The sequence below is a fragment of the Lipotes vexillifer genome, unplaced genomic scaffold, assembly GCF_000442215.2.
Source record: "Lipotes vexillifer unplaced genomic scaffold, Lipotes_vexillifer_v1.1 scaffold108, whole genome shotgun sequence".
In the NCBI taxonomy this organism is placed as follows: domain Eukaryota; kingdom Metazoa; phylum Chordata; class Mammalia; order Artiodactyla; family Lipotidae; genus Lipotes; species Lipotes vexillifer.
This window is the reverse complement of record NW_006781176.1, coordinates 672,139-685,656: the sequence shown is the minus strand read 5'-3', so window position 1 is coordinate 685,656 and position 13,518 is coordinate 672,139. Positions and strand designations below refer to the sequence as shown.

Sequence of the window (13,518 nt, the reverse complement as noted above, 5' to 3'; positions counted from 1 at the left end):
ACTACTGAGCCTGCGCGTCTGGAGCCTGTGCTCCGCAACGGGAGAGGCCGCGATAGTGAGAGGCCCGCGCACCGCGATGAAGAGTGGCCCCCGCTTGCCACAACTAGAGAAAGCCCTCGCACAGAAACGAAGACCCAACACAGCACAAATAAATAAATAAAAAATAAAATTAACATTAAAAATCTTAAAAAAAAAAAAAAAAAAAATCACCATCCCTTTCCACAAGTCAGGATAATAAAAGATCCCCGTGCCCCCTAGCCTCCTTCACCTTTTTCTATAGGAATTTCGCCTTGCCTGTAATGGGGAGAAGGTGATTTTAGAGCATGAGCTCCTCCTGCTCCATTATTTGGCCAATGAATAAAGTTTCTGTTTGCTGCTAAAAAAAGTAATTTCGCCTTGTTGATGTGAACAATAACCAGGTAGGAAAAGAACCTCATCAGGAATCGGTAATAGTTTCCCCTCATAAAGTAGTCAGGAGAATTATGCTTTGCAAAGCACTGAGTACAGCACCTAGCACATAACAAGTGTCTAATAAATGTTCAATATTATTGTAGTTGTTAACGTGAGCAATAACACCATCCATGTACCTCCTGTCTACGAGCTTATAACCCAGGGTCATGGGCTAAAGACCCAATGCAATGTAAGAAGATGACTTACACACAAAATTTATTTCCTTTTTATTCATGTTAAGAGTATTTTAATGCACATCTGCTTAATATAACAAATGTGCTACTTATATTTTTATTGATCAAATGTTTAAAATCATAATTTAAATATACCATGGAACTCATTTTTAAAACTTACCATTGAGTAGTTGAGTGGCCCACTGAAAATTTCTCCTGCATTTTGTTTTCTTAGTGCCTTGGATGCACCAGGAAAGAATAACACATCATTCTCCTCCCTAGAGGGGGAAGCTAAATATTAAGACCAGTGTGACCACAGCAGTCTGTATGAGTTGTTCTAGAACAGAGCACAGGGGCGTGGAGTTGCCACTGAGCTGACCTAGAGGAAAGCCCTTTCCAGCCTGGACAGAACAGCATAGTAATGGCAGACACATGGGTGGGATTAGCACCGAAGTGTAACATCGTGTGGTCACAAAGGGCAGCCACGGCCACCATGGAAATGGATTTCTAACCGATGTAAATGGGTTTGAAATTGTTGAATAGTCTCTTGTGAGGCTCCTCAACATCCACAAAGCTGGATTAGCAGTAAAGGTAGGTGGTTCTGCATTTTACTGGCAACACGAAACAAACTGCACTCCAGGCTTATGCCAATAACTACGAGGCTCCTCCCTCTTGGTGTTCATCATAACCCCATCAAAAGGACCACTCTTAGGAGTACCTGGAAGACATGGGGTCCTGCCACCCCTCTGACATCCTGAAGTCTATCTCTAGGACATTTCAGATCAGCCAAGACCTGGGAACCTGGACCACCTCCCACTGTCCCCTCCCCAGAGCTTCAGCCCTACAGAATAGCTTTATGGACCCCCTTCTTCCTGTCACATCTTCAGCTCAAGAGAGGCAATCCTATGAAATGCTACCTTGCACTGGAAAGTTGTTAAGCATAATTATAAGAGACAGTGTCCATCTAGGAGAAATTCCCATCCAAACTCAGCATCAAGAACAGGGGTGTTTCTCTTGAGCAACTGCTTTTAGTACAGATATTGCCAACTAGGTAACACGTGTCCTTTTAATGGCTGGCACCTAGGAAAGTCAGAGGCCAATAAGAGTGTAGGTCATTTCACGATGCATTTTAAATCTAATTCCTAGCTTTGTTTTATGTCAACAACTGACTATTCTCCCTTAAATGTATAAAAGCATCACCACTTGCCTGTGCCCTCTACAGCTGCCTTAAATCTTTTCTACAAAATGGGGGGTGTAAACACATGACCGGTTGGATTCTCTTCTTGCAGGTAAGGGAAGTCCACCTGGCCTTTATCCCTAAATAGTTAGATCAACGCCCATTAAGTGAATGGGCATGCCATAGGCCTGCAAGAGATCCTGCCCACCACCTCTGCACCTGTCAGAAGCTCCCAGACAGTCAGCCATGTGTCAGATACGCCAACACCTATGCTGCCTCACAGCCACAGTGCTGAATCAACCAGACTGCCAAGAAATGCCAGGAATTAACAGACAACTTTACACAACCAGAAGGGCGGCACACTCCAGTCATGCCCAGCAGTGTTGCTTCAAGGCCTCAAAGAAAGAATAAGTCAAATAGTGGTTTAAAAAAAAAAAAAACCTCTCTGGAATTAGAAATGTCTCCTTTTTTAATCATCACACACAAATGTCTTTGTACTACACATCACTTTCAAAACCCTTTTCTGATCACCTACTTTGTGTTAAAACAATAAGACAATGTTGAGGAGCCTTAAAGACAATAGAGTGTCAGCCCTCCTCATGACAGGAGGCAGCTGGAACTCCTGGAAAGAGCACGAACCTTGGAAATTAGACAGACTTGGGTGTGATTCTTGGTTTTGCCACTTACTCACTGTGACTGCAGTCAAGTCAACTAACTAGCTGGCCCTCCATTTCCTCATTTGTAGAGTAGGGATAATGATGAAGAAGACGATGATGATGATGATGTGGTCTCATCTCAGAACTGTTGACGTATAAAGAATCTGGCAGAGTGTCTGACACAAATTATGACTTAATAAATGTTACCTTCTCTCCAGTTCACCTCCCACTTGTAAAAGAACTTTAAATCAGTTCAGTGAGTGAGAACATTCTATAAACCTAAGTATAATCAAAGGCAAAAGTGAAATAATCACTTTAGCGAGAGAAAAATAATAACAATGGCCAGTATTTATTGAGCAATTACTATGTGCCAAGTGCTTTACACACACTATCTCATCTGCCTTACCTCTTCTTCAGGGTGCTGTTGTCCACATTTTATAAGTGAGGGTACCAAGGCTCAAATATGTTAGGAAATGTTTCCAAGTAAGTGGCAGAGCTGGGATTTGAATCCACATAATCTGACTCCAGAAGCCATGCTCTTAACCACCAGGAAAACACTGGTTTGAATATATACGCAAATTTTATGGAAAAACAAAAGGTAATTTATTTCAACTGGGGGATGGTCGCCAGAGAAGCTTTTGGGAAGAAGGGGACATCAGAACTGGGCCTTGGAGGAAAAGCAAGATTTCATTTTGACAGAGGTGGAATGGAAAAGGGATTATATAAAGGAGGACTATTCCAGGCTGAGGGACTGGCACCAACAAAGTGGAGGTGTAAAAAGATATGATGTGCTGGGAAACAGTGAGAAATTGGCATGGATAGATATCCCTCAGCTTGTGGATACCTCACGGTAACCCTACTCCTATTTGCAAGAGAGAAGGATGGAACAGGAGGAAGTATTAGGAAAGCAGGTTAGGGCCAAATGTCGTGTCTAAAATATCTTCCTGGGACATTTGGATCTTAGAGGCAATAGAGAGCCATAGGTAGTTACAAAAGGGAAGATACATGACACTACCCATGCTCCAGGAAAGTAACTGTCAGTAATTGGAAGAGATATTAGAATGGGGGAAGAGAAAACGGTTAGGAGGTTCCTGTAATACTTCAGGCAAGAGACAATGGAAGGCTGGACAGGGCCAATGACAACGGAAAGGGGTGTGCACAAAGATACCCCAGGGGATAACTGGGGGGACCTGAATACTGATATGGGTGCCTGGAAAGACACTGACATTTTTGGCAAATAAGGAGAAAATAGAAACGGAAAAAGGAGAAGGCAGCTAGCAGTCCTTTGAAAAATAATATGATTCTTTGAAAAAGTGGTATAATTGTTAGAGGTGCTTTGAGCTGCAATTGACAGAAGGGTAGATAATAAAGACATTTCATTATCTCGCAAAAGAAGTCAATGTAGTAGGCAGCTCCAGGGACCATTAACTACTCAATGATGTAATTCACTTATGCATTCAATGATGTTCAAATAGGGACTAGGTTGGTGCCTCTGAAAACCTCTTAACTTTTTCCTCATAGTCTCAAACAGTGGTGGCAGCAGCTCCACTCCTCGCATGAAAGTATCCAAAAAAGGAAGGACTTCTCTTCCCACATCTGTGTCTATTTATTAGGGAAAAAAATATTTCCCAGAAGCCTCTGAGATGACTTCCTGAATGCTGGAATGTCATCACTGGCCACCCTTAGCTACCAAGGAAACTGGAAAAATAAGTATCCAGCAAACAGGATTATGATTACTATGACTGGCTTACACCATGATCTATCCATGAGCCAAGTATACTGCAGGCTATCAAACTCAGCAAGTGTTAATAAGAAAGAAGTGGTTATGGCTAGTGAGTGGGTAACCAACAGGGTCTGCCATGAGCATTTTGAACAAAGCAATCTGCCTTCCAGAAAATGGGAATTTACAGGATGATAATGTGATCCTTGGGCATGAACACGTTTCTGATGAAAGTGAAGCCCTGATTCAGCAGCCTCAGAAGGGATAGCTTATCCCAAATTCCCTCTTCAAAATGATAAGATATTCTGAGGTCTTGAGCTTAAAGGAAGATGGGTCTTCACCTGGCCGAGCAGAAGGAAAAGATGACACACAACCACTAAGATTTGTGGTTCAGACCATGAGAACTCCTGGTAAAGCAAGATGATGATGCAGTCACAGGTGAAACACAACTCTTGCTCCTCCTACAGCAGTTTTAGAAATTACAGAACATTGACTCATTTCCCTTAACCAGGGCTATTTTAACCCTCTTCTGCACGTTCAAGTCCTAGGTGTTCTTTAATGTCCAGTTCAATTTTGGCTTCCTTCATCAAGTTTTTCCTACCACCAACCAATTTGTATCCCACCATACTATTTAATACATTCACAAACATCTTTCTAATCCTATCATCAAATCCAATTAATTTAACCTAAATAGTTACCAATTCTGTCCACCTCTTTCCATCTCCATTGCTGATAATAACTGCTGATGTTTACTGGGCATGTGCTACGCTGCAAGGCATTATTCTATGCACTTTACAATTATTAATTCATTTAGTCTTTTCAACAGCCCAGTGAGGTAGATTATAGTAATCATTTTATACATGAGGAAACTTGGAAATAGAATTGTTAAGTAACTTATTCAAATTCACATAGGTAATAAGTGATAGAAGTACTCTTGAGAGTTCATTTCTTAATTGATACATTACACTGCCTCTCTCTTCTAAGCCACATCCCATTTCACCTAAACTACTGCAACAGGATCCTATCTGATCTCCTTGCCTGCACTTAACTCCTCTCCAATGCATTCTTTATATCCTGAAGCTAAAATGATCTTTAAAAAAAAATGCAAAATTTGGTCATGGCACAATCCCTCCCCCAACTCCCTATGCCCTGCCTACCTCTCCAGACTTACATTGTGTTATCCTCTCCTCGAACTCTGGATTCTAACCACCTTGATGTTTTCATTCCTTCCTACCCCAGGGCCTTTGCACAGGCTATTCCCTCTACCTAGAAGGCTCTTCCCTACCTCCCGGATTAGTTCAAGTTCTGACAGGTCATAGCAGATTCTGTTAATCACGAGATGATCAACCTCACTAGAGCAGGGCAGAGTTTGCATATTTCACTCATCAGTGTATCTCCAGCAATGAGCCCAGTCTTTGGTTCAGGAATCAATCCACTTTTATTACAGGTACAATTCTAAGCTCCCTTGCTAAAAGTGCAAGTTCACTGAGGTCAGGGACTGTGCCTCAGGGAGGTGGGCTACTCTAGTAAAGAGAATATGGGCTTTCATGTCCTACCTATTGTAAATAGAGCTGCAATGAACATTGGGGTGCATGTGTCTTTTTGAATTATGGTTTTCTCTGGGTATATGCTCAGTAGTGGGATTGCTGGGTCATATGGTAGTTCTATTCTTAGTTTTTTAAGGAACCTCCATACTGTTCTCCATAGTGGCTGTATCAATTTACATTCCCACCAACAGTGCGAGAGGGTTCCCTTTTCTCCACACCCTCTCCAGCGTTTATTGTTTGTAGATTTTTTGATGATGGCCATTCTGAAAAAAGAACAAAATTGGGCCATTTGTAGAGATGTGGATGGACCTACAGTCTGTCATACAGAGTGAAGTAAGTCAGAAAAACAAATATCTTATATTAACGCATATATGTGGACTCTAGAAAAATGGTACAGATGAACCAACCTGCAGGGAAGGAACAGAGATGCAGACGTAGAAAACAGATGTGTGGACACCGGTGGGGAACGGGGTGGGATGAATTGGGAGATTAGGATTGACATATATACACTACCATGTGTAAAGTAGATAGCTAGTGGGAACTTGCTGTATAGCACAGGGAGCTCAGCTCCATTCTCTGCGGTGACCACAGCAGAATATGACATAGCATTGTAAAGCAACTATACCCCAATTAAAAAGAGAGAGAGAGAGAGAATATGGGCTTTGGCCATGTTAATTCAAAATCCATCTCTGGATGCATGATTTTTCAAGTCTCAACTTTCCCAACTTTAAGACAAAATAATCACACTGAAGACTAAAAGAGATACTGAAAATGATGTGCTAGTGAACTGGCAGCAAATGCTGTTTAGATCTTTCTTCCTAGATGCATCTTTGTGTCCCAGAGGGTCGATGGCATGAGCAGTGAGGCTGCACACCAGAGGCCCAGTGACCTCCCCCACCTCCCACATATTTCATCCCAGGCCATGGTTTCCTTCTCTACCTGTTGGCCTGCAATGGGTGCCACCGTGCGGAAGTATGCAAAAATGCTACAGTGAGCAAGAGGTTAAGGATTTGCTAGGCACAGAGGGAAGGAAGGGGACAAAATGAACATGCTATGTGTTGCGTATCCACTAAGTGACAGGCATTTTCATACATTATCTCATTTAATACTTAGCAAAAGTATCTGATTCTACAAGTGAGGAAACTGAGGCTCAGAGAGGTTAAGGTCTCACCCATGGACTTTGAACATGTAGGTGGTGGAGACCTGACTTGAACTCAGGTCTCCACAGGACTTGCTCCTGCTACCCCAGGGCATTACTTCCAAAACGATTCTCTTCCTTGCTGTTGCTTTCAGCTAAGTGTGCTTAAAAGACCCAAGACATCTTTACCTGTCTTTAAAGTCAACCTGACTCTGCTGGAAGAATCAGATAATTTAGTAATATTTGAGCACACAGTGTCTCACAATTAATTACCTATCTGCAAATGAATTACACATGCTGGAGTTTTTCTTTCAAAAAGCTACACGCCACTTGAGTAGAAAAACTAACTCTGAATTCAAAATGCCCAATACTAAAATATTGACTAGAGAATTTTTTTAAAAATTAACCTAATTTTGAATGAGTTTTAATTAATGAACTAAAAGCAGTTAATCATTACCATTCTCTGGGCCTAAATGAAATGAAAGATTAGGTCTAGAAGGGAGAGGGAGGGCAGAGGAAATCATGTCCTGTCTCTCTGAGATGCTACCCCAGCCCAGGGCTTGAAACGGAGAACTGAGCACCCAAGACCCCACATAACTGGTTGCATCACACAGCCTATATACCGAGGTTACCCAAAATGTAATCCATCCACTACCTGGGACCTTTGTTGGAATGCCACTTCCTAGGACCTACTCCAGGCCTACAGATTCAGATTCTCTGAAGATGACACCCAGGAACTGGCATTTTAACAAACACTCCAGATGTTTCTGATTCATCCCAAGGTTTGAGAACAGCTTTGGGAGCTCAGTAAAAATATAAAGATCAACTGCATGTTTATTTACTTCATGGGAATATAATTTTCTGTAAGAACCTTGAAACTTTTTAAATGAATAATATATTTATCCCAGCAACTCTAAAGGTGAGGCAGTGCCATTTTCAAAATGAAAGAAATCAAGTCTTAAAATATATACGACATGTCCACCCTTTACACACAGTCAGGAATGAACTGCCTTGCACTTAAGAGGAGAGCAATAAAACAGCTACCATTTCACTGATTAGGACGTTGTATACTGTAAATCTAATCCAGTTGATTAACTCACCTTTGTATCCGATTCCTAGTTAATTTTGTCTTGTGGGGGAATGGCATTTTTCTAAATTTATAACTTCAATATGCTCCTTAGTTATGAACAGACTCCCTGACTCAACTACTAATTTCATGTTCAGGACACTCTTTTATTCTTCTTCTGTACAACCCCCAGAAAAGGTAAATTTTTAGATAAATTACTTCCTTTTCTTCCTCCTCTCCACTGGTTAAAGACAGTCCCCTAGTCAATTCCCTCACCTGCTATCCTACCAATTCAAATGTTGGAAATGAAAATTTAAATTACAAAAAGAAACCTAATTGTTGAACAATTCCTTGTGATTAAGCAAATACCTCTAATCTTTCCCTGGTTTAGCAGTCTCTCTTCCTTTGCTTCTTGGGACTTGTCCCAAGCCTAAGGCATCCCTGAAACTTGAGGGTCAAAGTACCCAAGGCAACAATTCATCAGTCTCAGGGTTTATTGGAGTCTCCCCATTTGGGAGAGCTCTGAGAGTTTCATCACCTTGGAAACACGACAGCAGGCTCCCTGAATATACACAGGGAGTATAGATTTTTAAGCACCAAAAGAAAACAGGGTTTAGTTATCCCCAAATGTAAGAGTCACGATTCAAAACTGTCACTGACTCGGAAGCATCTTTAGTCAGGAATAGTATCTTCAAGCTGACAAGTTCCAAATATATGTACTTATGCTAACCAAACCGGTAGTTGGGGAAAAGCTTAAAAATAACCCATCTCTATCTTTAATTATTCTCCTAAAAATGGAATGGCTTTCACTGAAACTGGCCAGGCCACTGCCAATATAGTTACCACTGGTGTGTATGGAACAGTCAAGTTACCTATGTCGTTTGCAGAAATCCTGATTTTGGAAACGTATAAGTGTGAAAGATACTCTCATAGAAGACATTTTGAACCTTAAAATGGAACTGCTTGCTTTGATGCAAATGGCTGGGGGGTGGATAATTTATCTCAGACTATCCTTTCTAGTATTACAAGTCGTCTAGTCTGAATCATTCATGTATTGTTTGCTGAATGATCAGGTGAATGAAATCAGTTCTTTACTTATTCCAATGCACTGAAAGGGCTCAACAACACTGATCAAATGACCCTTCTGTTATTTCTTTCACAATAAATTCAATCAACTTTACGGAGCGCCTAGGCGGTGCCAGGCACTGTGTCAGGCTCCTGAGATACAAAAATGAATGAAGCGCGGTGCTAGTTTATTAATGATCTCTTAAGATTTGGCAGGGCACAGCCTCGCTCCCTGCCACCACAGCCTGCACGGCTGTCGAACCAATCGTGGGTGTGCGTACTCCATGGCTCCCAGCACCTGGGAACACTTTACTCCCAGTCCAGCCCACGAACCCAGTGCCAGGGCTCTCCCGGCGTTCTCCCAAAGCCAAAACGCTCAAGTTCAACTCCAGCGCGGCGGCGCCAGCTCCACACGGAGCTAACTCCGGGCTCCGCGGCTCACGCGGCGAGCTTCCTTCCACCTGTCCGCCCGCCCGTCAGGGTGCGCCAGACCCCGCACCCGCTTACTTTGCCGCTGTCGCTCACACCAAGGAGGTGATCCCGCAGCACCTCCATGGGGCAGGTCCAGGTGGAGTGGACGAACGTCCCTCGGAAGATGTGCGCCAGGGGCGGCATCCGGGCGGCACACATGTCAGCGGTGGAGCGCAGTGCGGAGTCCGCGGCCCAAGGAGGGCGCACCGGGCGGAGGCGCGGCGAGGACTCCCTGCGGCTGCGGGCAGCTGCCGAGCCGGCACCAGCGCCGGCCTCGTCCTGCCCCCGCTTCCCCGCGCGATCGCCTGCCCCCTGCAGACCGCGCCCAGGGGCTGGCTCCCTGCCTCCTCGATGCCAATAGGATTTTTTCTCCCGTGAGTTGGCTCCAGTCTCCCCTCCCCTGCTTTAGTTTTTGATAACGTTAACTCTTTGAGTTTCCAAAATCACCGTTCACGCTGCGGTTCTTTTAACCCTTGGTTGTTGTCACCCACCCAGGGGGCAGGAGATGAAGGAAGGAGCTGGAGGATTCAGGATTCCATCCCTGTGCCTTTAAGTGGTCATTAAATTCGCTTTTGCCGCGGGCCCCAACTTCCTCCACCTTCCTTTAGCTGGCACGCCCAGAGTTGCATCTATATGCTTTCTCTGCCCTTTAAACTCTTAGCACTACTTGTGGCCAAACCCTGGAACTTTTCAACCTGTAATAACCACAAGGTCTGAACGGGCACAAGTTCAGTGCCAGGGTGACAGGTCTGTTAGGGCTGCCTACTTTACCAACCAGTTTCATTTTCATTTTCTGCGGGCTGCAGAATTTGTCCAAACCTCATGTTCTGAAAGCACGTCTTACAGAATTATGGGGGCCCCACCAGTGGAGGCTAATCTCGACCCCAAAGTTCCTCTCTTCACCTGAGGCCAATGTTTTGGGCCTTGTGTCCACCCACAAACAACTCCAATTCCAGTTTTTCTCATACCTAAAATAAATGAATCTCTTTGATTTACTTCCAGTTGTACAGGGGGAGAAAATTAAGTACTCGAGCCAAGTAGCTAAAAATGGCAGTGTGGCATGACTTGGTGGAAAGAGTCCTGGATTAGGAATCAAGAGACTATGGTCAATGCAGGTGGGACTCAGCATCCTTATCCTTGTTTGTGAAAATGGAACTGGGACTGGGTGGTTGCTAAGATTGATTCTAGGTCAGCATTCCTTCCCTACAGTATGTGCACAAAGTACTTTGCTAAGTTCCTCCAGGAAGAATAACTGGTTTCCACTCAGGGCCTTTGCGCATGCTGCTCCTTCTGCCCCTAATGCCTCCTGTGGATACTCACATGACTGGCTCTTCTGATCACTGGTTTGCCTCGAGTGTCAGCTCTTCGGAGTAACCTCCCTCCAACACCAAGCTAACAGCACGTCCCCATCCCTGGCAGTTTCTATCGCATTAGACTATTTTGTTTCTGCTATTGCATTTATCATATCCATTCTCATTTATTTTATGCTTTTTCATTTATTTCTGCTTCCCTTCCCCCAGTATACACACACACAGAGTAATGGAAGCACCACAAGAACAGGAGTCTTATACCTAGAACAGTGCCTGGTGTTTCATACATATTGAATGAATGAATGAATGAATGGTTTTTCTGGGAGCAGAACAGTAACCTGAGACAAATATCTATTTTGGCTCCTACATAAAGGATAAGGGTTTCACATTGCCGTGCATGAGCAAGCTTTCTCTGAATTGCTGCTTTTATGACACAGGGGTAGCTTATATAAATGATTCATTCCCTTCTCAGTACCTTCACCTCCCCCTTCCCAAGGTGTAGGGTGACCAACTCATGGGGACTTTCCTTGCTGTAACACTGAAAGTCTCACAATGCAGGAAACTCCTCAGTCCCAGGCACACCAAGCTGGTTGATCACCTGCCAAGAACTCAGATTAGGAAGCCCTGAGATTAGGAAGCTGAGAGCTTTGCACTTGCCTCTGGGAGACATCAGCCCTTTCTCCCTGTTGCTTACTTCTGATTATGCAGACCACACTCCCTGCTTGCAGTCGCAAGAGACAGAACACTGAAAACATCCTCTTGATCTAGGCTTGTATACACACAAACCTCAGAAAGAAAAGTGAACAAAATGTCTGGCTGTCACTGTAAAAGAGGAATCAATTAAATATTTCTAAAAGAGGGAGGGGCTTCCCTGGTGGCGCAGTGGTTGGGGGTCCGCCTGCCAATGCAGGGGACGCGGGTTCGAGCCCTGGTCCGGGAGGATCCCACGTGCTGTGGAGCGGCTGGGCCCATGAGCCACAACTACTGAGCCTGTGCTCCGGAGCCCACAAGCCACAGCTAGTGAGCCCATGCGCAGCATCTACTGAAGCCTGCGTGCTCTAGAGCCCGTGCTCCGCAACAAGAGAAGCCACCACAATGAGAAGCCCGCACACCGCAACGAAGACCTAACACAGCCAATCAATCAGTCAATCAATCAATCAATAAAATTCTTTTTAAAAAAAAAATTTCTAAAAGATATATTGGTTTCCTAACATAAATACAGCTAATGTATTTTTTAATGAAAGCCACCTAAATGTCCAACAATTGAGTCTAGTTTAGTGAATCAGAATCTATTTACTTAGTAGAATATTATGCAGTTATTGAAAACAATACGGGATATATGTAACCTTGTAGTAATTACGTATAATAAAATGTCGGGGTTTTTTTTAATGGCATTTATGCTATGCTTAAAATCAGGAAAAGCCTAGGTCACAATGGCTAGAATTTTAAAAGTGTACCAGGGTTGCCCTGGTGGCGCGGTGGTTGAGAGTCCGCCTGCCGATGCAGGGGAGCAGAACAGTAACCTGAGACAAATATCTATTTTGGCTCCTACATAAAGGATAAGGGTTTCACATTGCCGTGCATGAGCAAGCTTTCTCTGAATTGCTGCTTTTATGACACAGGGGTAGCTTATATAAATGATTCATTCCCTTCTCAGTACCTTCACCTCCCCCTTCCCAAGGTGTAGGGTGACCAACTCATGGGGACTTTCCTTGCTGTAACACTGAAAGTCTCACAATGCAGGAAACTCCTCAGTCCCAGGCACACCAAGCTGGTTGATCACCTGCCAAGAACTCAGATTAGGAAGCCCTGAGATTAGGAAGCTGAGAGCTTTGCACTTGCCTCTGGGAGACATCAGCCCTTTCTCCCTGTTGCTTACTTCTGATTATGCAGACCACACTCCCTGCTTGCAGTCGCAAGAGACAGAACACTGAAAACATCCTCTTGATCTAGGCTTGTATACACACAAACCTCAGAAAGAAAAGTGAACAAAATGTCTGGCTGTCACTGTAAAAGAGGAATCAATTAAATATTTCTAAAAGAGGGAGGGGCTTCCCTGGTGGCGCAGTGGTTGGGGGTCCGCCTGCCAATGCAGGGGACGCGGGTTCGAGCCCTGGTCCGGGAGGATCCCACGTGCTGTGGAGCGGCTGGGCCCATGAGCCACAACTACTGAGCCTGTGCTCCGGAGCCCACAAGCCACAGCTAGTGAGCCCATGCGCAGCATCTACTGAAGCCTGCGTGCTCTAGAGCCCGTGCTCCGCAACAAGAGAAGCCACCACAATGAGAAGCCCGCACACCGCAACGAAGACCTAACACAGCCAATCAATCAGTCAATCAATCAATCAATAAAATTCTTTTTAAAAAAAAAATTTCTAAAAGATATATTGGTTTCCTAACATAAATACAGCTAATGTATTTTTTAATGAAAGCCACCTAAATGTCCAACAATTGAGTCTAGTTTAGTGAATCAGAATCTATTTACTTAGTAGAATATTATGCAGTTATTGAAAACAATACGGGATATATGTAACCTTGTAGTAATTACGTATAATAAAATGTCGGGGTTTTTTTTAATGGCATTTATGCTATGCTTAAAATCAGGAAAAGCCTAGGTCACAATGGCTAGAATTTTAAAAGTGTACCAGGGTTGCCCTGGTGGCGCGGTGGTTGAGAGTCCGCCTGCCGATGCAGGGTACACGGGTTCGTGCCCTGGTCCGGGAGGATCCCACATGCCGCGGAGCGGCT

General features: G+C 43.9%; 2 protein-coding genes across 2 annotated transcripts in view; one reads left to right on the top strand and one right to left on the bottom strand.

The window, feature by feature from the left end:
• GDA (guanine deaminase) overlaps positions 1-9,799 on the bottom strand; it is a 137,132-nt gene extending 127,333 nt beyond the window's left edge. The window contains exon 1 of the mRNA XM_007454496.1: positions 9,500-9,799. Within this exon, the coding sequence (XP_007454558.1) occupies positions 9,500-9,622 (123 nt within the window). The 5' untranslated portion in view covers positions 9,623-9,799. The remainder of the gene's footprint in view (positions 1-9,499) is intronic.
• The window catches only part of CUNH9orf57 (chromosome unknown C9orf57 homolog), a 114,717-nt gene continuing 110,819 nt past the window's right edge, over positions 9,621-13,518 (top strand). The window contains 1 exon segment of the mRNA XM_007454504.1: positions 9,621-9,794. Within this exon segment, the coding sequence (XP_007454566.1) occupies positions 9,621-9,794 (174 nt within the window).